A 22470-nucleotide genomic window follows, 5' to 3' on the forward strand; every position below is an offset into this window, starting at 1 on the left:
CAGAAGATCTTGTCTCGCAATTAAGATGAAATCTGTATGATCCCAAGTCTGTTAATCCAATTCTTCTGCTCCTGACATCACTGAGCACTCGTGGAACTAATCAGTAATAGGAGGAGTGGATTTTGCATACTGTAATAACTAGATTGACTTCATGGTAGACAGCGACATCATGCGGCTTCAAAGGGTAAGAAATGAACTCACATAACCGCGCTAAGCTGTAGTCCTCTAAGTTAAAAAAAGAAAAATCTTATTTTGCCTTACTTTAATAGTAAATCTCCTTATGTTCGTAATTTGCAGAGCCAGTTTCATCTCGTCTGATTTCTTTTATTAGTTTAGAGCAGGGTGAGGAATCAGATAATTCATAGCAAAACAACTTCTCTCACAATAATTTAATTACTGTTACCAACCAGTTCAGAAAATTTGTGATCTTAAGTAGTCTGGGAATTAGAAGTGCAAACTATACTACACTCTGTGTGTAGAGAAGAAACATGTGCATATATTTCTGTTATAGGACATGCTACTATATTTTGCTCTGAGAAAATAATGGAATGTAATTTTAAATTAACAAATTTTATCCAGATTTTTAAAATCTTATAGATTATTGAAGTCCATTCTTTCTTTCTTTGATGAATATTAAATACTCCCAAGGCTGTTTCTTTTATTTAATAATTGAAGAGGAAAATTATAGTGCATATTCTTTACAGCATTTCTAAGTTTTCCTGCAGTTATATATTGGGCCTCCTCCTCAAAACACTTCCCTTCACATACTTCATCACTGCAAATTCTAGTGGAATATCTACCCATAACTCTTTAATGCTCTGATCCTTCAGCTGCTCCTAAATGAGCTCATCCTTTTCTCTCAATCTCAACTTTGTATATGCTTTCCTTTAAGTGCTCTCATCCACTTCCAGCGTCTCAAATAAGACTTTTACTGAAGGTATTCCCAAACCCACATCTTCCTCCCCCCTTTCTATGGTTCTCTTTTTTAAAAAAAGATTTTATTTTTATTTTTTTGTTTTTAGAGAAAGAGACAGCAGAGAGAGAGAGAGAGAGAGCGCACCAGTGAGCAGTGAGGAGGAGCAAAGAGAGAGGGAGAAGCAGGCTCCCTGCTGAGCAGGGAGGGAGATGTGGGGCGTGATCCTATGGGATCATGACCTGAGCCAAAGGCAGACACTTAACCGCTTAACCGACTGAGCCACCCAGGTGCCCCCCTTTCTATGGTTCTAATTGTTATTTTCACCCATGCAGGCTGATGACTCCCAGAAAATAATTTGATTACAGTTTGAAGATTATGAAGAGATATCATTACTAACCCCCATGGCATGAACATTCTACATGTCACCTATATGAATTTTTTATTAGTCCTCCTCCCTTACCTGCCTTATTCAAAATCTGTCAACAGTCCATCTGTCTTTTCACATACTACCCTATTTATCTTCATGAATACAGCTATTATTGAATTGCACTAAAGGTAGAAATTCCATGACAGTAGAGTCACTTCTACACAACCTGAGATGCAATCACAAGTCAACATTTCCAGTGTTATTTTTAACTACTCTCCAATGTGAATTCTATTTTGCAGACAATCTAGATCACTTCCTTGTCTTCTTCCTCAGCACAACCTTTGTTCAAGGTGTTTCTAAAATTACCTCCATCTTTACGTGTGAAAATGTTATCCCGATACCAAAATGAAGCCCAAATGTCAATTTTACCATGAATTTATCTGTAATATTATCAATTGGAGATGATCAAACTCTTCCTCAAAATGAGGCACACACACAAAAAAGACTTTTCAAATGGACACTTGCCAACACCCACCCCCCAAAATTCTGATATACTTGTAAAACCTCACAGCAACTGTAATAATACAAAGCTCCCCACCACTATGAGAAGCTTCATCTTAAACGAATTGACCCAGATCTCTGTAATACTCCCCATCACTGAATTTCTATTGCTGCCATTTTGGGTAAACAAAGAGTTCATGTGCTAACCAATAATATCTCCCAAAATGAAATTTCCCTTTGCTTGCAGGAAGATAAGCCTTGACAAAAGATATATTAGTTTGCAGGGTTTTCTTTTTTTAAGCCCAATGCAGGGCTTGAACTCACGACCCTGACATCAAGACCTGAGCCGAGATCTAGAACCTGCCACTTAACCAACTGAGCTACCCAGGCACCCCTAGCTTGCAGTCTAATTGTTGAAAGTTTTCTATAGTGGTTAAGATTTTTCATAAATTTTGGTCTATGTGAAGAGTCTCTTTGAATTTCTACTTTAAAATTAGCTAATTAGGGGCATCTGGGTGGCTCAGTTGGTTAAGTGTCTGACTTCAGCTCAGGTCATGATCTCTAAGATTGAGCCCCTTGTGGGGAATCCTTGTTCAGCAGGGAGTCTTCTCCCTCTCCCTTTGCCACTCGCTACCCCCCCCCCCCGTTTGTGCTCCTTCTCTCTATCAAATAAATAATTAAACTATTTAAAAAATAAAAATAAAACTAGCTAATTAAAGTTAACTATCAAATCGCTATTGCAGTTCCTAGGAATTTCTAGAAGAGTGATATATAATCCAATTAATTGGGACTTTTGTAATAATCCTGCTTATCGGCTCCCAGTAGAAAATTATGCAATGTTACTGAAATCCTTCCTATAAAATAAACATGGAAAAGGAGGGGTGTCTGGGTAGCTCAGTTGGTCAAGCCTCTGCCTTTGGCTCAGGTCATGATCCTGGAGTTCAGGGATCAAGCCTAATGTGGGGATCCCTGCTCAGCAGGGAGTCTGCTTCTCCCTCTGACCCTAGCCCCCCTCATACTCTCTCTTCACTCTCTCTCTCAAATAAATAAATAAAATCTTTTTAAAAACACGGAAAAGGAAAATATTGGTCTTCTCATAAGAAATAGCTTATGTATTTGTTCATTTATTTACTCAAATACTTCATTCCAGTCAAGGAAGAAGATTATGTAGAGAAAAACTTTAGTCAATTTATGGACAGCTTCCTCTCCCAGCAAAGAAATATTTCAGTTACAATATAAATAAAGAGTTTATATTTTAAAAATAACTTAATTTTTTCAAAAGCTGACAAGTGTTAACTTCAAATTTAGGGGTGAGAACTCCCTCTCAATTTACAGAGCTTCCTCAAAGTAATACGGTACTAGAAATATTTAAATAGTATGATACAACTATGATACAATTAAATACATGTGAGAATGTAAGAAATAGCCAAAGTAATAAAAAGGAAATTAAATTTTTATCATATGAAATGTGGAACATTTGAGATAGAGACTGCTTTTGCCTATGGTAAAATCAAATGTACAGCTTTGTTATAAAGAATTGCCTTGATAAACAACAAACCCAAGAGAAGATTTTGTATCATGGTACTAATTTTTTTAATCTGAAAACAAAAAGCAACAATAAATACCAATAAAGAGCACAGGCATTAATTTCTCTTATATCAGCCATTGCAACATTTTTCTAGGTATGTCTCTTGAGGCCAGTAAAAGAAAAGTGAAATTAAACTATTGGGACTACATCAAAATAAAAAGCTTCTGCATAGCAAAGGAAACTATCAACAAAACTAAAGAAAGACCAACTGAATGGGAAAGATATTTGCAAATGACATGTCCAATAAATGGTTAGTACCTAAAAATATAAAGAACTTGTGTAACTCAACACCTAAAAACCAAATAATCCAATTAAACTGGGCAGAAAACATGAACAGACATTTCTCCAAAGAAGGTATTCAGATGGCTAACCGACACATAAAAAGATGCTCAACATCACTCATCCTCAGGGAAATGCAAATCAAAACTACAATAAGATGTCACCTCACGCCTGTCAGAACGGCTAAAATCAACACAAGAAACAACAGGTGTTAGCGAGGATGTTAGTGAGAAAAAGGAACCTTCATGCACTGTTGGTGAGAATGCAAACTGGCACAGCCACTATGCAAGACTGTAAGCAGGTTCCTCAAGATATTAAAAATAGAACTACCCTATGATCCAGTAATTCCACTACTGGGTATTAACCCAAAGAATATGAACACTATGCTGAAGGGATATATACACCCCTATGTTTATTGCAGGATTAATTACAATAGCCAAATTACAAAAGCATCTCAAGTGACCATCAAAAGATGAATGGATAAAGATGTGAGATATATATATATAATGAAATATTACTCAGCTATTAAAAACTAAAGACATCTTGCTATTAGCAACATCGATGGATCTAGAAAGTATAATGCTAAGAGAAATAAGTCAGAGAAAGACAAATACCATATGATTTCACTCATATGTGGAATTTAAGAAAGAAAACAAATGAAAAAAAGAGACAAACCAAAAGAGACTCTTAACTATAGAGAACAAACTGATAGTTACCAGAGTGGAGGGGGGGATTGGGGAATGGGTGAAATAGATGAAGGGGATTAAGAGTACACTTGCCATGATGATCCCTGAATAACGTATAGAAATGTTGAATCACTATATTGTACATCTGAAACTAACATAACACTGTATGTCAATACATACATATACACATACATAAACTCATCACTGTGTTCTAAAGCAAGAACGATTTTAAAAAGTTTAGGAGAATTTTACTGGTGAATTTTGTTATTGAATTTTAGACATAACAGTATTAGATAATGATTCAGTCTTATCTGAGTATAAACAATTTGTGAGGTATTACTTAATCTCAGGCAGTCTACTCTTACCAAGTTTGTGAAAGACCTCCATGTTGCTAAGCTCTGGAAGAAATATAATGCAAGCCAATGTGCAATTAAAAATGTTCAAGGAGGGGCATCTGGGTGGCTCAGTCAGTTAAAAGGCTGCCTTCGGGGGCGCCTGGGTAGCTCAGCGGTTAGGCGTCTGCCTTCGGCTCAGGGTGTGATCCCGGCATTCTGGGATTGAGCCCCACATCAGGCTCCTCCGCTGTGAGCCTGCTTCTTCCTCTCCTACTCCCCCTGCTTGTGTTTCCTCTCTCGCTGGCTGTCTCTATCTCTGTCAAATAAATAAATAAAATCTTTAAAAAAAAAAAAAAAAGGCTGCCTTCGGCTCAGGTCATGATCCCAGGGTCCTGGGATCGAGCCCCACTCAGCTCCTTGCTCAGTGGGGAGCCTGCTTCTCCTTCCCCCTCTCCTCCCCCTCCCCCGCTCGTGCTCACGCTCTCTCTCTATATATATATATCTCAAATAAATAAATAAAATCCTTAATAAAATAAAATGTTCAAGGAGCCACATTTTCAAAATAATCTCTCCACCCAACATTGGGCTCAAACTCACAACAGTGAGATCAGGAGTCATTCACTCTACCTACTGAGCCAACTGGGTGTCCTTTAGTAGGCCCATTTTTTTTTATTAGAGAGAGTGAATGCAAGGGGGCGGGCAGAGAAGAGGAAGAGGAGGCAGAGGGAAAGGGAGAGAGAGAATCCCAGGCAGGCTCCTCAATCAGTGCCCAGCCTGAGGCAGGGCTCATCCCAAGACCCTGAGATCACGACCTAAGCCAAAACCAAGAGTCAGACACACAACTGACTGAGCCACCCAGGCACCCCAGTTGCCACATTTTTAAAAAGTAAAAACAAGTAGGTGAAATTTTAATAGTATATTTTATTTAACTGAATGTATCCCAAATACTACCATTTCAACATGCAAATATTACTTTTGAAAGTATTGATGAAATATTTTTTTGTTTTTAGGTTTGTACTGTCTTTGAAATTTAGTGTGCATTTTTAAATTGAAATATAACGTCATAAAAAAACAAAAACAAAAGATACCAATAGTATCTAATTTAAATATGTTAGGATTTTCCCAACTGTGAGAGTTCAAAATTGCTTCTTACCAATATAATAATTTCTCAGTCGAAAAAAATGCAAGTTAGAGAAAAACTAATCACTGTTTCACTAAATGTTGATGCTAGGGTAAGGGGAAAATTATGATATATCTGCCAAGTGGGGCACCATAAATCTGGAAAAAGGAATGTGACAGACACAGCTTCAAGTACTGATAAATAATAATTATCAAGATATATTAAGTAAAACAGAGGAAAAGTGACATAACTATTATGTCTTAAAATAGAAGAGGGGTGTTTATTTGTATATAAAGAAAATACCTGTGTAAAGAGCACCAAGAAATTGCAACGTTTGAGATAGTCAAGGAAGACAGGCACCTGGCTAGCTCAGTCAGTAGAGAGTTTGTGACTCTTGTCTCAAGGTTGTGAGTCAAACCACACCTTTGGTATAGATATTTCTTTTAAAAAAACCACCTTAGAAATGTTCAAGAAGTTATATTAAGTGTCTTGATATTGGAAGTGGAAGGGAAACATTGTAAACCACGTAAGTGTATTTCATATTCAAAAATAAATGAAGCCCCTACAGTTAAAAAATAATCATAAACATCAAATTCATCATAAATATGTGAAAGCCAACCATTTAGAGAAACCTTAAAAGAATCATTCAATGTACAAATATTATTTTAAAAGGAAATTAAATTGGTGCAATAAAAACACTAAAATAGGAGCGCCTGGGTGGCACAGCAGTTAAGCGTCTGCCTTCAGCTCAGGGCGTGATCCCAGCATTATGGGATCGAGCCCCACAACAGGCTCCTCCGCTATGAGCCTGCTTCTTCCTCTCCCACTCCCCCTGCTTGTGTTCCCTCTCTCACTGGCTGTCTCTATCTCTGTCAAATAAATAAATAAATAAATAAATAAATAAATAAAATCTTTTTTAAAAAACCCACTAAAATAACTGATATCAATGGAAAAGAAAAGGCAAAGTAACATAGCGACCTTAAAACATTTCAGTGCAGTGGTAATATGAGATTTGAAAGTAAATAATTCCAATATGTCATACAAGTATCTCCCTACATTTCCTAAAGATTGAAAAATTAAAATATTTATTAAATATCATTTGGGAAACAATTTCTATCATGCAAACAAAAGTAATCCATTCAAGCCAACTTTAAAACCTTTAAAAGAAGGGGAATGCTACTGAAGTAAATTCATTACTGCAAAGTGATTATCTGCAACAAATTAAAATGAATTCTCAGCATAACTGTAATTTAAGTAAATGAATTAGTACCAATACAGAACTTACATCTGAAATGATGAGATAATAATCAAGTATAAAACCATACTTTAAAAAGATGGAGGGAAATATTAAAGATTTAAAACGAAAATTATTGTGAAAAATATTTTTGAGACTCACAGTGTCCGCAGAGCTGGGACCCGGAGGTAGGCTGGGGCTGAAGGCCATGAGGTCGGTCTTGGGCGGGCCCTCCCCAGAGCACACCCTCTGCCGCCTCTGCTGCGAGTACGACCAGCTCCCCACCGCGCTGGAGCACACGAGCGTGGGCTTGCCAGGCCCGCACGCGCCCTCCGTGGGCGGCGCCGAGCACCGCAGCGCCGTGTACAGCAGCAGCGTCAGCACCAACAGGCTGGACACGGCGCAGATGGCGACGATCAGGTACACGTTGACATCCACCAGCGCCGCCTCCGCGCCCGCCGCGCCCGCCAACACCCGCGACGACGCCTTTGGCGCCTGGCCGCTCTCCACCAGCGACAGCAGCACAGTGGCCGTGGCCGTCAGCGCCGGCTCGCCGTGGTCCTTCACCAGCACCAGCAGGCGCTGGCGCGCCGAGTCCGCCTCGTCCAGGGTGCGCGTCGTGCTGATCTCGCCCGTGTACAGCGCCACGCGGAACGGGCTGCGCGCGCCACCCGCCGCCGGCTGCAGCTCATACGACAGCCACGCGTTGTAGCCAGAGTCCGCGTCCACCGCGCGCACCTTCGCCACCACGTGGCCCGCGCCCACCGACCGCGACACCAGCTCGCTCAGCGCGCCGCCCGCGCCGCCCGCCCCAGGCCGCGGCAGCAGCGCAGGCGCGTTGTCGTTCTCGTCCAGCACGAACACCTGCAGCGTCACGTTGCTGCCCAGCGGAGGCACGCCCGCGTCGCGCGCGCTCACTTGGAACTGCAGCAGCTCCAGCTCCTCGTGGTCCAGCGGCTGCAGCGCGTACACCTTGCCGCTCTCCGCGTGCACCGACACGTAGCTCGACAGCGCACGCTCGCCCACGCGCCGCTCCACCAGCGAGTAGGACACCAGCGCGTTCTCCTGCGCGTCGGCGTCGCGCGCAGACACCGTGAAGATGTGGCAGCCGGGCGGGTTGTTCTCCCTCACGAACACGGTGTACTCGGGCTGCGCGAATGCCGGCGCGTTGTCGTTCACGTCGGCCACTTCAACGTACATGCTAGCTGTGGTGGACAGCGAAGGCGAGCCTCCGTCTCGTGCTGTCACCACCAGCTCATAGTTCGCCACGCTCTCTCGGTCCAGGGCGCTTTCCAGCACCAGCGAATAGTAATTCTTGAAGGTGGACACCAGCTTGAAGGGAACGTGGGGCGACAGGGTGCAGGTCACCTGCCCATTGAGACCGGAGTCGCGGTCAGACAGACTAATCAGGGCGATGACGGTCCCCACTGAAGCGTCCTCTTGGACCGGCAGAGATATGGAGGTTATGACCATCTCTGGGATATTATCATTCTCATCCAGAAGTTTTACTATTACTTTGCAGTGTCCAGTTAATGGAAATGAACTTCTATCTACAGCATCGATATTAATTTCATATAAATTACAGTCTTCGTAATCCAGTTCTCCTTTAACTGTTATCTCCCCACTATTGGAATCGATTATAAATTTAGATTTGACGTTGTCAAGAACAAGATCACTAAAGAGGTATACTATTTCCTTATTAATGCCTTCATCTGCATCTGAGGCGTTCAGTTTAATAACTAATGTCCCATTCGGTGCATTTTCTAATAATCTGATATTATAAATTGATTTATCAAATTTAGGGGCATTATCATTTGCATCCAATACGTTGATCAATAATTGAACTGTACCTGTTAGTTCAGGTTTTCCTCCATCAATTGCAGTCAGTAATAAAAGATGTTCCTGGATTTCTTCTCGATCTACTGCCTTCTTTAAGACTAGCTCTAAAATGTTTGTTTCTTCTTCATTTGCTTTAACATCCAAGTCAAAATATTCATTAGGATTTAATTTGTATCTCAATTCTGCGTTTACTCCGACATCCATATCAGATGCGCCCTCTAGCGGAAACCGGGAATCCACTATTCTTGACTCTAAAATAAATAATCTTTGTTCCTGTCGGAAGAACCTTGGCGGGTTGTCATTAATGTCCTTCACCTCCACCTCTACATGGAAAACCTGCAGCGGCCTGTCCACGATCACTTCCAGGTGGATGCTACACTCCGCGCTCCGCCCGCATAGCTCCTCCCGGTCGATCCGAGAATTCACAAACAAAATGCCATTCTGCAGATTTACCTCCAGAAGGTCTCTATGACCTTTGGACGCCATCCGGAACAGGCGTGGCACCAGCTCCGCCAGCTCCAGCCCCAGGTCTTGCGCGATGCGGCCCACGAAGGTGCCGTGTTTGACCTCCTCCAGGACCGAGTAGTGGACCTGGCCGCTCCCGGCCTCCCAGACTGCGAATAGCAGAAGCGAGAGCAGCAGGCGCCGGGAACCAGGACTTCTTCTCTGGGAATATACCATCGCAAATTTGTTGCAATTTTCAAATGTCTATTGAACCACCACACGATAGCTTTTGGAAACCTAATTCCCAATTTGCTATAATTTTTTGTTTGCTCACCGTTTCAGCTTCAGCAGGAGAGTAAAAAACGGAGTAGCCTTTTCCTTTCTGTGTAAGGAAAATAAACTCACTGTATTCCTTTATCGGGAAAGGGGGAAAAAAAAAAAAAGCCAACCACCAAACTTGCGGTTTCCAGCGCCATCATGTGGATGAAAGGGTGAGTTTTTACTTTGTCATGCTTTATTTGCCTTAAGTTCATTAAATATTTCCCAATTTCAATGACTTTTAAGTATTCTTTATTTTCCTTATCTCTAATTTAAATACATCGTTAAGATTATAATAAAGGATATCAGTTTTCACTAAAATATTGCAAAATCAATACACTTTAGTCGTGCCCACCAATCTTTACTAGAGGAATTTGTATTGGTCTATTCTATTTAGGGAGTGGCTTTATATAATTCCTAACTGAAATTAAAGGTTTTAGTTTTTCATTTATTTCCATACTAAAATATATCTTATAAATTTCTTGAGTGTTTTCTATTATTTTCATGGGATGTTTGTACATTACTTCTATGTTAATCATGAAACGAATTTATATTCCTATTTGCAGCACTTAATATCTGCTTTTTGTTGATGTTATCTTTAAAGTAACAAACTATTTGAATAGCATTCTTGTGTGAGTTTCCATTTGGAAATCTAATATTTAAATTGCTAAAAATCCATTTCTTTAATTTCTCCCTATATCACCTACTTTTAATGTTAACTAAAAAATCATATGTGGAGATTTAAATTTTCTAGAGGCCAAAATCATAGTAAAAACACTTTTGGTCAGTATCTTGACACCATTTTTCAAATTAGATGCATCTAGGCAGAATTTCTTCAACTACTGATAAATCACAGTTCATATAAACTGTGAAAGTACATATCTTTGCTTTTATGCAGCAAATCAAAATACTAATATTTTCCTGTAGATATACTACTCTATAAAATGGGTTCCAGTAAAAACTAAAACATTGAAAATAAACCATATTATTAACTTTTTAATCATCTGTTTGATTTACTGCATGATACCACTTAGACTTACTTATAAATATGGCCAAAAGAAAATGTCATCAATTTTTTCCACTGAAAAAGAAATTTAGTCTTCTGCTTGTGTATATGCTACCTAGAATTCCTTAAATATTAAAAAATCCTCCTTACCTATGAAGACCTTGGGTCCAGGAGATCAATAATTCTATTACTTGACACTTTTACATGTAAAGCCAAACCACAAATATATTCCTTAATTTTTGTTTAAGTTGCGTGTGAGACTCGAAGTATTATTTTTGTGTCAATGTATAAAACAAATGTGGAAAAATAGTAATATAAAGAATAGTGAGAAGATAAATGAGAAATTACTAGAAAATACAAAATCAATTGAAACACTTTTGCTTCCCAGTATTCAAAGTAGTAAAGAATTAGAATAATGTTACTGGATTCATTTCTTATATAATATTTAACAGTACATTTATCATTCCCTTTAGTTTTTCAAAGATTCTTACTCTTTCTACTAACATGACTTTCCCCTCGGCACTCAGATCACCCAAACACTAAATAATCTGAACACTAATCAAATTTCCAGATTACTTATCTGTTACCGATAATGACAATTTGAAAACATTTTAATATACAACAGCTAAAAAAACAAAAGTGATAATAAATGTGTTGAAATACCATCAGTTAAGGTTGATTTACGTTCTATTATGGAACTATGACTGATGTGAAACTCCAAAACCATACTATAAACCAATTTACTTTTGAAAAAAGTGAATGTCAAGTATTTAACAGCAAAACTGACAATGTGATGTTAACTATGTATGCATGGTGATTTACAGAATATTTTCAGCACATATTTCAACATTATGAAAATATACACAATGGAAAAAATGGCATCAACAGTATCACATGCTTCTTTCAGTTTGTATTTTCTTTCATGTAAATATATAGATATTTCAAGAGAAAACAAGACTCTTGACATTTGACCCATTTTCACATCTGTTGGATAATATTAAGTTTTTGAATTATCACCTGCATTTGTTTTTCAATGCTCAACTATTTTGGGGGAGGTTAAGTTCTCAACAATTATAGGCTGTCTGGTCTTAATTCCACAGACAACTCCATCAGTAGAGAAAATCTTTTAATCTTTTTCCAAACCATTCTTTCAATCAATATTATAGATTACCTTAATAACTGATCTTTTCATTTGCTAGTTTCTTTAAAAATTTTAGTTATATTTCAACCTTGTTACAGAAATTAAACTCCTTCCTTGGCCAGAATTTAGGTTAAGAAAACCAGATAGAGTTTTGAGACATCTGTACTTAATATAATGGGAAGCATTCCAAAAAGATGTTACACTAGAAAATTTAACTTTGCATTGGAGTCTAGATGCCCTTCATCACTACAAAACTCCAGAATAAAATTTTAATAATTTCTCTTCTATCTGTAAAAATTTACATTGGTCTGCCACACTGTCCAGAAATAACAGGTGAAGTTGAAGCAATCTTTTAAAGACTTATAAATAATTTAGGCAGCTGTGTCAAATTTGACCAAAAAATTAATTATGAAAACTTATCCTATGAAAGCACATTTGTGCATATGGCATATATCTTTACATTACTCTTAATGGTTCAACCTCCCTATAAAGTACTGTGCTAAAATATATTTTCTCTGGGGAGAAAAATCTGAGAGTAATTTCAAAGTACCTCTAAGTGAAAAAGTAAAGTATATTACATGTAGTTTTTTATTCACAATCCTATTTCCTTTATTATTGCCAAATAGGCTCATTTAAAAGTGGAAAGGGACAATAGAGCTAAAATTTAAAACTTTGGTTCTATTATCTGTTTTCACATTAATATCCATATGGGCTCAAGCAAGTTTTTTATGTCTCAGCTACAGTTTATTCATCATTTAATTGAGAGAAATTATGATCTTTTAGGTCATATTCAGTTTTAAAATCCTAGGTCAAGTGAGTAGAAACTTGCTGAAGTGCAAGATTCTTATAGCATTAGCCAGTGTCCAGGGTGAAAAAGAAGAAAGCAGGGTAATTAAACATCAGTAAACATCAATAAGCTTGGTTCTTATGATTTAGTGGTGAGGAGGAAGAAACAAAATTTCAAATAAAGTCCAAAATTTTTATTCTACTAACTTTATTTCACACACCACAAAATAGAACTGGGGAGTGAGTGGGAAAGGAAAAAGTTCAGAAGATTTGTAATGACAAGCATCATTATAGGAGATAAAAAGGAAAAGAAATAAAATATTTATTTCAATTAAAACTTTTCCATAAATTCCTAAATCCGTATCTGTGAGATATTTATGTTATCCATGTTGTAAGGAATATAATGACATCTTCAATAACTATAACTTCTCAAGCACAATATCCAAAACTCACTACAAAATTATCAGGCTTACCAAGCAAGAGGATTATGAGAAAAAAGTATCACAATAAAAAAGGCAAACATATTATCCATTTATTACAGTGATCTGATAGAGCACAAATAAACTGTGATTACTATACTGAAATAAATACAAACTAAAATAAAGAATTTCACCAGAAAACGGAAATATTTTTTCAAAAGGAAAACTACAATTCTAAAGGAAAAAAAAATTTCACAACTGAAGTTTAGATTCCATTGATGATTTTAATAGTAGATTGAACTAAGAAGAGAAAACTGCTGAATTAGAAGACTGGTCAGAATAAATATCCAGCATTAATAAAGAAACCAAAAATTATCTTCAAAAAACAGAAAGGGGCATAGAAGATATGAGAGATATGATGATAATGCTGCACACACATATCCTTTGAGTTACAGAAGAAAAGGATAAAAACGTGATGCAGAAGTGATATTTGAAGGCAGACTGCTGAAATTTTTCTGCACTAATGAAAGACACCAAGCCGCATATTCAAGAAACTTTTAACACTGCAAACAAGATAAAATAAAACTAAAACTGATCATATAATAAAGCCACTGAAAATAAAAAACTAAGACAAGTATAAAAAGCAGCTGGAGGAAAAGAAAAAAGGCACACTACCTGAACAATAAACTTGACAGCAATTTATTTCAAGAATGGCATTCATTTCAGGGATACAATCTTGAAAGTGCTTGGGGGAAAAATCACTTCTAACCTAGAATTTGATACTCAGCAAAACTATTTTTCAAAAGTGATGAAAATAAGCATAGTTCTGATACCACTAAAAAAAAATATTAAAGATTTTCTTCAGGAGAAATATGATCCCAGAAAGAAACAAAAACAAAAGTAACTGTATAAAACATGATAATAATGTAAACTGTGCCTAGAATAAATCTATAACTGAAAGGCATAATACCAAACAAAAGTGGAAGCAGGCAAAAGGAGTTATTATTCGAGGTCCTAGCATTATCTGAAAGTGACAAAAGCACTAATTTAATTTAAACTCTAACAAGTCATTGATGCTTGTTTTAAAATCCAGGAAATCAACTCTCTCACACCATACACAAAGATAAACTCCAAATGGATGAAAGACCTCGATGTGAGACAGGAATCCATCAAAATCCTAGAGGAGAGCATAAGCAGCAACCTCTACGACATTGGCCATAGCAACCTTTTTCATGACACATCTCCAAAGGCAAGAGAAACAAAAGAAAAAATGAACTTGTGGGACTTCATCAAGATAAAATGCCTCTGCACAGCCAAGGAAACAGTCAAAAAAACTAAGAGGCAGCCCACAGAATGGGAGAATATATTTGCAAATGACACTACAGATAAAAGACTGGTATCCAAGATCTACAAAGAACTTCTCAAACTCAACACACAAGAAACAAATAAACAAATCATAAAATGGGCAGAAATATGAACAGACACTTTTCCAATGAAGACATACAAATGGCTAACAGACACATGAAAAAATGTTCAAAATCATTAGCCATCAGGGAAATTCAAATCAAAATCACACTGAGATACCACCTTACACCAGTTAGAATGGCAAAAATTGACAAGGCAAGAAACAACAACTGTTGGAGAGGATGTGGAGAAAGGGGATCCCTCCTACATTGTTGGTGGGAATGCAAGTTGGTACAGCCACTATGGAAAACAGTGTGGAGGTCCCTTAAAAAGTTAAAAATTGAGCTACCCTATGATCCAGCCATTGCACTACTGGGTATTTACCCCAAAGATACAGACATAGTGAAAAGAAGGGCCATATGCACCCCAATGTTCATAGCAGCATTGTCCACAATAGCTAAATCATCGAAGGAGCTGAGATGCCCTTACACAGATGACTGGATTAAGAAGATGTGGTCCATATATACAATGGAATATTACTCAGCTATCAGAAAGAATGATTTCTCAACATTTGCTGCAACATGGACGGCACTGGAGGAGATAATGCTAAGTGAAATAAGTCAAGCAGAGAAAGACAATTATCATATGGTTTCACTCATTTATGGAATATAAGAAGTAGGAAGATTGGTAGGAGAAGAAAGGGATAAAGAAAGGGGGGTAATCAGAAGGGGGAATGAAGCATGAGAGATTATGGACTCTGGGAAACAAACAGGGCTTCAGAGGGGAGGGGGGTGGGGGAATGGGATAGGCTGGTGATGGGTAGTAAGGAGGGCACGGATTGCATGGTGCACTGGGTGTTATATGCAACTAATGAATCATGGAACTTTACATCAAAAACCAGGGATGTACTGTAAGGTGACTAATATAATATAATAAAAAATATTAGTATTAAAAAAATAAAAAAATAAAAAAATAAAATCCAGGAAACCAATAAAGAAATCAGTAAAAGAATGTACTGTATAATTGAAAAGATAATGGAGAAAATGAGTGATTAAAATACACCAATCCAGATAAAGACAAAAAAGGAAGAGAAATAGAAAGGAATTTTTAAGGATTGTTTTTAACACTACACCTAACATAATTAATGATAAATTATTTTTTTAGATTTTATTTATTTATTGGAGAGAAGAGAAAAAGAGCACAGCAGGGGGAGGGGAAGAGGGAGAGAGAGATACAGATGGAGGGCTCCATTCCCAGGACCCTGGGATCATGACCTGAGCCAAAGGCAGATGCTTAACCAACTGAGCCACCCAGGAGTCCCAAAGATAAATTATTTAAAATTTTCCTTTTACTTCATAAATGAGACAAGTTTGCTCACTATTGCCATTTCTATTTACCATAATACTAATTGTCCAACTCAACACCATTAAAGCACACAAAACATATAATGGGTATAAGAATTGGGAAGGAAAGAGTTACAGCTATCATTTGTTGATGGCATTATTGTCTATATTGAAAAATACAAAGCACTTAAAGGTAAATTATTAGAATTAATAAGTGATTTTAACAAGTTAGCTATATAATATGTCAATACAAAAACACATTATACATTCATATGTACCTTTTCTTTTATTTAGAGAGAGAGTGCAGGAACGAGTGGGAGGGGCAGGGGGACTAGGAAGGAGAGAGAATCTTAAGCAGGCTCCAAGCTCATCACAGAGCCCAGTGTGGGGCTCAATCTCACAACCCTGGGTTCGCGACTTGGCTTGAAATCAAGAATCAGATGCTTAACCTACTGAGCCACCCAGGCACCTCTTTGCTTCACATTTCTAAATAGATTCAATGTAATTCAAATAAAAACCTCACCAAGTTATTCTTATGGAATTTATATACAAATTTAGGTGGAAATAAAAGAGGCAACATGGCATTGATATAAAAAACCTTTTTTTTAGGTCTAATAAATTAGAATGACAAAAAAGATCATACCTATAGAATGGAATATTATTTTGTAAAAAACATGGAATTCATTTGTTTTAAAGATTTTATTTATTTGGGCAACCCTCTCAAGTCCCCTCCCTCTTTGGGGGCATTGTACTACCACTTTGCTATTGCTCAATAAACCTTGCTTTGCTTCCCACCAAAAAAAAAAAAAAGTTATTTATTTACTTGTCAGAGAGAGAGAGAGCACAAGCAGGGGGAGCAGCAGGCAGAGGGAGAAGCAGACTCCCCGCTGAGCCAGGAGCCCAGTGAGGGACTTGATCCTAGGACCCTGGAATCATGACCTGAGCTGAAGGCAGCCACTTCACTGACTAAGCCACCCAGGCATACCCATGAAATTCATTTTTAAGAAATGTTGCTTCAGTTGAATGTCATTGGGGAAAAATTAATCTTGACTCCTATGTCACAAAAGACAAAAAGAATTGGAAAAGGATTGTATATTTAACATGAATATGAAAAAAATGCCAAAGAAATTATCTTCATAACATAGAATGAAGATAAAAGGATTGCTACATTGAACTTAACTAAAATTAAAATTTTTAGGGGTGCCTAGGTGGCTCAGTCAGTTGAGTGTCTGCTTTTGGCTCCGGTCCAGGATCCTGCAATTGAGCCCCTTGTTGGCTCCCTGCTCTTCTGGGAGCCTGCTTCTCCCTCTCCCCCCCACTGTGCTCTCTCTCTCTCTCACTATCTCTGTTGCTATATCTCTCTCAAATAAATAAATTCTTTTAAAAAATTAAATTAAATTAAAATTTTCTATTCACCAAAACACTAATGAAGAGCAGAACAGTGCATAAGCAAGAATGGTGTTACATCCAGGATATAAGAAATCTTGAAAAACAATAGAAAATGCACCACAATAGAAAAATAGGCAGAGACTTGAAAAGCTATTGTACAAAATAAGATATAAAAATGGCCAATAATAATAAAGGGGCTCAACTTCATTTATAAATCAGGAAACATAAAATGGAGATACCAAACATAACCCAGCAAAATGGCATCTATGTAAACAATCTGACAAAACCAAATTTGGGAGATGACATAGAGCAATACACTGCCAGCACAAGTGTAAATGGGTAAAAACATCTGAGAAAGCTGTTTGATATATTAAAGACGAATATATGTACATATTTCATGTTCTATTAATTTCAATCCTACTTGAATAATAGAGAAAACTGCATACATAGGCACTGAAAAAATTTTAAATATAATTATGGCAGCATTATTCTAAACACACATAAGGAAAACAATGCAAAATCCTCCACAGTGTAATAAATGATTCATACTATAGTCGGAAAATAAACTACCAGAGAGAAAACAAGTTAAATGAACTCCAACTACACGTGGCAATATGGATGACTCCACAGAATGATGAATGACAAATACGAAGAATACACAAACACAGGCACACACTAACACATTTTGTGCAATTCTATTTAGATAAAGTTCAGTGAACAGGTAAAATTTAGTAACAGTTATAAAGTTAAAACTGGCTACATCTGGGGAGAAAAAAGGGTGATTTTGGAGGTCCATTTAAGTAGCTTCTTAAGTGGAATGGAAGTAACATAAGTGTTCACTTTCAAATGATTGAGTTATATTATTACATCTGGGCACTTTTCAATGTATTATAGGAAAATAAAAGGAAAACTTTTTTTTAAAGTTGATTACAACTGAAAATAAATAGGTGAAGATGGTAAGTACAAAATTTATAACAGTTATATACATATGCATTGAATAATGAAGATTTTTAACAAGATATATATCCTTAGGGTCCTATAATTCTAAAAGACATTAGTTAAAATGGGTATATAAGAACTGAAAAAAATGTCAGAGAAATTTCATTCTGAACTTTAGGAAGAAATACATTGAATAAAGTAAAATAAAATTTTAGCTTAAAAATTCAGATTAAATAAAGGATATTTAAAACTAACCTTTGAAAGGGACTCTCCAGTTGCTGGTTGAAGATCCTCTCTGTCCCTAGAGTCAGGTACACTGGGGCTGAAGGCCATGAGGTCGGTCTTGGGCGGGCCCTCCCCAGAGCACACCCTCTGCCGCCTCTGCTGCGAGTACGACCAGCTCCCCACCGCGCTGGAGCACACGAGCGTGGGCTTCCCAGGCCCGCACGCGCCCTCCGTGGGCGGCGCCGAGCACCGCAGCGCCGTGTACAGCAGCAGCGTCAGCACCAACAGGCTGGACACGGCGCAGATGGCGACGATCAGGTACACGTTGACATCCACCAGCGCCGCCTCCGCGCCCGCCGCGCCCGCCAACACCCGCGACGACGCCTTTGGCGCCTGGCCGCTCTCCACCAGCGACAGCAGCACAGTGGCCGTGGCCGTCAGCGCCGGCTCGCCGTGGTCCTTCACCAGCACCAGCAGGCGCTGGCGCGCCGAGTCCGCCTCGTCCAGGGTGCGCGTCGTGCTGATCTCGCCCGTGTACAGCGCCACGCGGAACGGGCTGCGCGCGCCACCCGCCGCCGGCTGCAGCTCATACGACAGCCACGCGTTGTAGCCAGAGTCCGCGTCCACCGCGCGCACCTTCGCCACCACGTGGCCCGCGCCCACCGACCGCGACACCAGCTCGCTCAGCGCGCCGCTCGCGCCGCCCGCCCCAGGCCGCGGCAGCAGCGCAGGCGCGTTGTCGTTCTCGTCCAGCACGAACACCTGCAGCGTCACGTTGCTGCCCAGCGGAGGCACGCCCGCGTCGCGCGCGCTCACTTGGAACTGCAGCAGCTCCAGCTCCTCGTGGTCCAGCGGCTGCAGCGCGTACACCTTGCCGCTCTCCGCGTGCACCGACACGTAGCTCGACAGCGCACGCTCGCCCACGCGCCGCTCCACCAGCGAGTAGGACACCAGCGCGTTCTCCTGCGCGTCGGCGTCGCGCGCAGACACCGTGAAGATGTGGCAGCCGGGCGGGTTGTTCTCCCTCACGAACACGGTGTACTCGGGCTGCGCGAATGCCGGCGCGTTGTCGTTCACGTCGGCCACTTCAACGTACATGCTAGCTGTGGTGGACAGCGAAGGCGATCCCCCATCTCGCGCTGTCACCACCAGTGCATAGTTCGCCACGCTCTCACGGTCCAGGGCGCTGTCCAGCACCAGCGAATAGTAATTCTTGAAAGTGGACACCAGCTTGAAGGGAACGTGGGGTGACAGGGTGCAGGTCAACTGCCCATTGGCACCCGAGTCGAGGTCATACACGCTGACCAGGGCGATGACCGTGCCTAATGGAGCGTCTTCTCTGATTGGGAGCGACAAGGACTTGAATTCCATTACTGGGACATTATCGTTGGTGTCCTCAACTTCCACCATAACTGTACAATGTCCAGAGAGTGGGGGTTGTCCTTTATCAATACCCTCTACAAGAATTTCATAGGATTTGCTTTCTTCAAAATCGATATATCCCTTTACCATAATTTCTCCAGTAATTGGATCTATGTGAAACTTGGACTCCACATTTGGTAAAATATCAGTTGAGAATGAATAAATAATGTCTGCATTCGAGCCTTCATCTAAATCTGAGGCGTTAAGTTTCATTACCAACGTTCCATTAGGAGTATTTTCTGGCAATTTCACGGCATAGAGTGTTCTGTCGAAAGCTGGGGCATTGTCATTGGCGTCCAGCACTTTAATGAATAACTGAACAGTGCCAGTCAGCTCAGGTTTGCCGCCATCAGTGGCTGTGAGCACTAAAAAAATCTCCGGAGCTTCTTCCCTGTCTAAAGATTTCCTTAACAGTAGCCCAAGACGTTTCACCCGCTCGTCATCATTCGGTTTTTCCAGCGAAAAATACTCATTAGGGCTCAGGGTGTAGGTCAGCATAGCGTTGGCCCGGATATCTGCATCGGATGCGCCCTCTAGTGGAACCCGAGAGTCAATAGGCCTGGATTCCGCCATAAATAAATTCTTTTGTGTTCCAGGGAACATAGGAGGATTGTCGTTAATGTCCTTCACCTCCACCTCCACATGGAAAACCTTCAGCGGCCTGTCCACGATCACCTCCAGGTGGATGCTACACTCCAGACTCCGCCCGCACAGCTCCTCCCGGTCGATCCGAGAATTCACAAACAAAATGCCATTCTGCAGATTTACCTCCAGAAGGTCCCCGTGGCCTTTGGACGCCACCCGGAACAGGCGTGGTACCAGCTCCGCCAGCTCCAGCCCCAAGTCCTGGGCGATGCGACCGACGAAGGTGCCGTGTTTGGCCTCCTCCAGGACCGAGTAGTGAACCTGGCCACTCCCTGCTTTCCAGGCTGCGAGGAACAGAAGTGAGAGCAGCAGACGCCGGGATTCCTGGCTGCTTCCCCAGGAAAACTCCATCTCCAGCCCGCAGTGCTTTGTTTTCACTAAGGGATCTTGTTCCAAAATCAGGAAAAATTTTCTAACTGTTCAGTCTAGTGCCGCTGTATCCTCCATTTCTCCGCATCTGGATGGTAGACGCAGCTTCTTTACAAGAACAGAAGGGATTTTTTTTCTTTCTCTGTACATCAGTTTTATGGTACAGAGCGACATCATGTGGCTCCAAACCGTAAGTAATGGATTCTGATACCGGTAAGTCTTTTTCTTTCGGCCATTCCGCATACTTTAACGCCGTTGGAAAACAGAAGCACATTTTATATTACTAAGGTCCACGGTTTGTACTGTTGATTATGATCCTTAGTTTCACCATGGGGGCAGTTTTACTTCAGTGGAAATCCTTTTTTTCACACAGGTTTTAAGTATTTATAGAGACCCAGCTATAGTTAACGTGCATACACTTTGTAAACATAGAATTGTTAAGTGTTGATTAGAAAATTCTCAACAGATTTTATGTGTTCCTGAGAATGGGGGAAAGTAGTTATTAATGATGACACAGTCTTCATCTTTGGATTTCATATTCCTGGTGTTGAAGACTTCAGAGAACCCTCTGATCTAGGAAACCTCCAGTGGCAAGAATAAGCCATTGAAAGAGAACTTTAAAAATTTGGGGACATTTTTAAATGTCCTAAAAAAGGAAGCAAAAATCACCAGCATTTAACTGAAAGTCTTCATTAATTCATCTAAGGGCTGAAAGTGCAAGGAACTTTAAAAAGGAAGTAGGATGTTGTGGTACATAATTGGTGTGGGAAAGTATTACAAATAATTTTATTAACAAATACACTCACCTCCCACAAGCAAGATTGGTATTCTCAATTTGTCTCTTAGATTTATAAATCCTGTCTCTTAAATTTATAAATCCTGTTCTCCAGTGCCTAATATGCATAAACTTCTGTTTTCTTCTATAGTGCTCATGTATTTTAGTCAAAGTGGACAATTTTCTGCTTCCAATAATATTTTTCACTAAAAAAATACTCATTTCATCCACTAAGTACTATCCATCATTTCCAAATGATTCACAAAGCAATTTCCCCCATTTTATAACCATTTTAAAATTTCTTGACCTCTTCATAAAATGAAGAGTTTCATGATTAACCCAGTAGAGTAGGTATTTTTACTTTCTTTTATATACTATATAGCATACAGATGGAATCACTCGGGTCATTTATTACATTAATATCTCTTTTGTAGGCATTTGGGTATGTGTGTCTAATGAATTGGGTGTCATGTAATAAGCACAAAGATCCAAGTAACTGGAACCTTCTTTTATGAAATATAAACTTTTAAAGAGAATAGTTGTGTCTTATTAGTTTAAGAGCTCAGAATACAAACCTAGTATTTGTTGAATATTTACCTACTAGAATAGTTTTGTTCTCTTCAATTGCCTAATAAAATGCATTAAATTAAGATGGTCGCAAGCCTAGTTAGGAAAATATTATGTCTCAGCAACAGCCTCTATAATTTTCCAGAGATACAAAAATATTTTACTTGGACATGGCCCTAATTAAGATATAGTTCAATTTCCATATTGAAACCTTGGTACTTGGTAGTCATGATCTTAAAGACATCCTGAGTTTTAATACTCAGTGAAGAATTCTCAATCAATAGAACACAATATATTTTCCTGACATAAGGAAACTTAACATAAAAGGACATGATGGTAATTATTTTCAAACTTTCTTTGCCTCTTACATGCATAAACCTCTTTCCCTCATGGTTGGTTAGAACAAAAAAAAA

The 22470-nt window shown here is 39.4% G+C and overlaps 2 protein-coding genes across 2 annotated transcripts; both read right to left on the reverse strand.

Annotated features, from left to right (window-relative positions):
- Positions 1–7182: 7182 nt before the first annotated feature.
- LOC121100655 (protocadherin alpha-5-like) lies at positions 7183–9546 on the reverse strand (the record flags this gene model as incomplete). The annotated part of the gene is made up of 1 exon (XM_040621932.1): positions 7183–9546. A coding segment is annotated over exon 1 (2364 nt), but the record flags the coding sequence as incomplete, so codon positions are not given.
- An 8674-nt stretch (positions 9547–18220) lies between these two features.
- On the reverse strand, positions 18221–20721 carry LOC103663932 (protocadherin alpha-4-like). Its single transcript, XM_040622338.1, has one exon. The coding sequence runs from the start codon at positions 20695–20697 to the stop codon at positions 18271–18273; it is 2427 nt and encodes an 808-aa protein (XP_040478272.1). The 5' UTR covers positions 20698–20721; the 3' UTR covers positions 18221–18270.
- Between the last annotated feature and the right edge of the window lie 1749 nt (positions 20722–22470).

The sequence above is a fragment of the Ursus maritimus genome, unplaced genomic scaffold (assembly GCF_017311325.1).
Source record: "Ursus maritimus isolate PB19 unplaced genomic scaffold, ASM1731132v1 scaffold_5, whole genome shotgun sequence".
Classification (NCBI taxonomy): domain Eukaryota; kingdom Metazoa; phylum Chordata; class Mammalia; order Carnivora; family Ursidae; genus Ursus; species Ursus maritimus.

What these genes read in the sequence shown, in the direction of transcription:
- LOC103663932 (XM_040622338.1), bottom strand. Translation starts at nt 20,697, where the DNA reads ATGGAGTTTTCCTGGGGAAGCAGCCAGGAATCCCGGCGTCTGCTGCTC.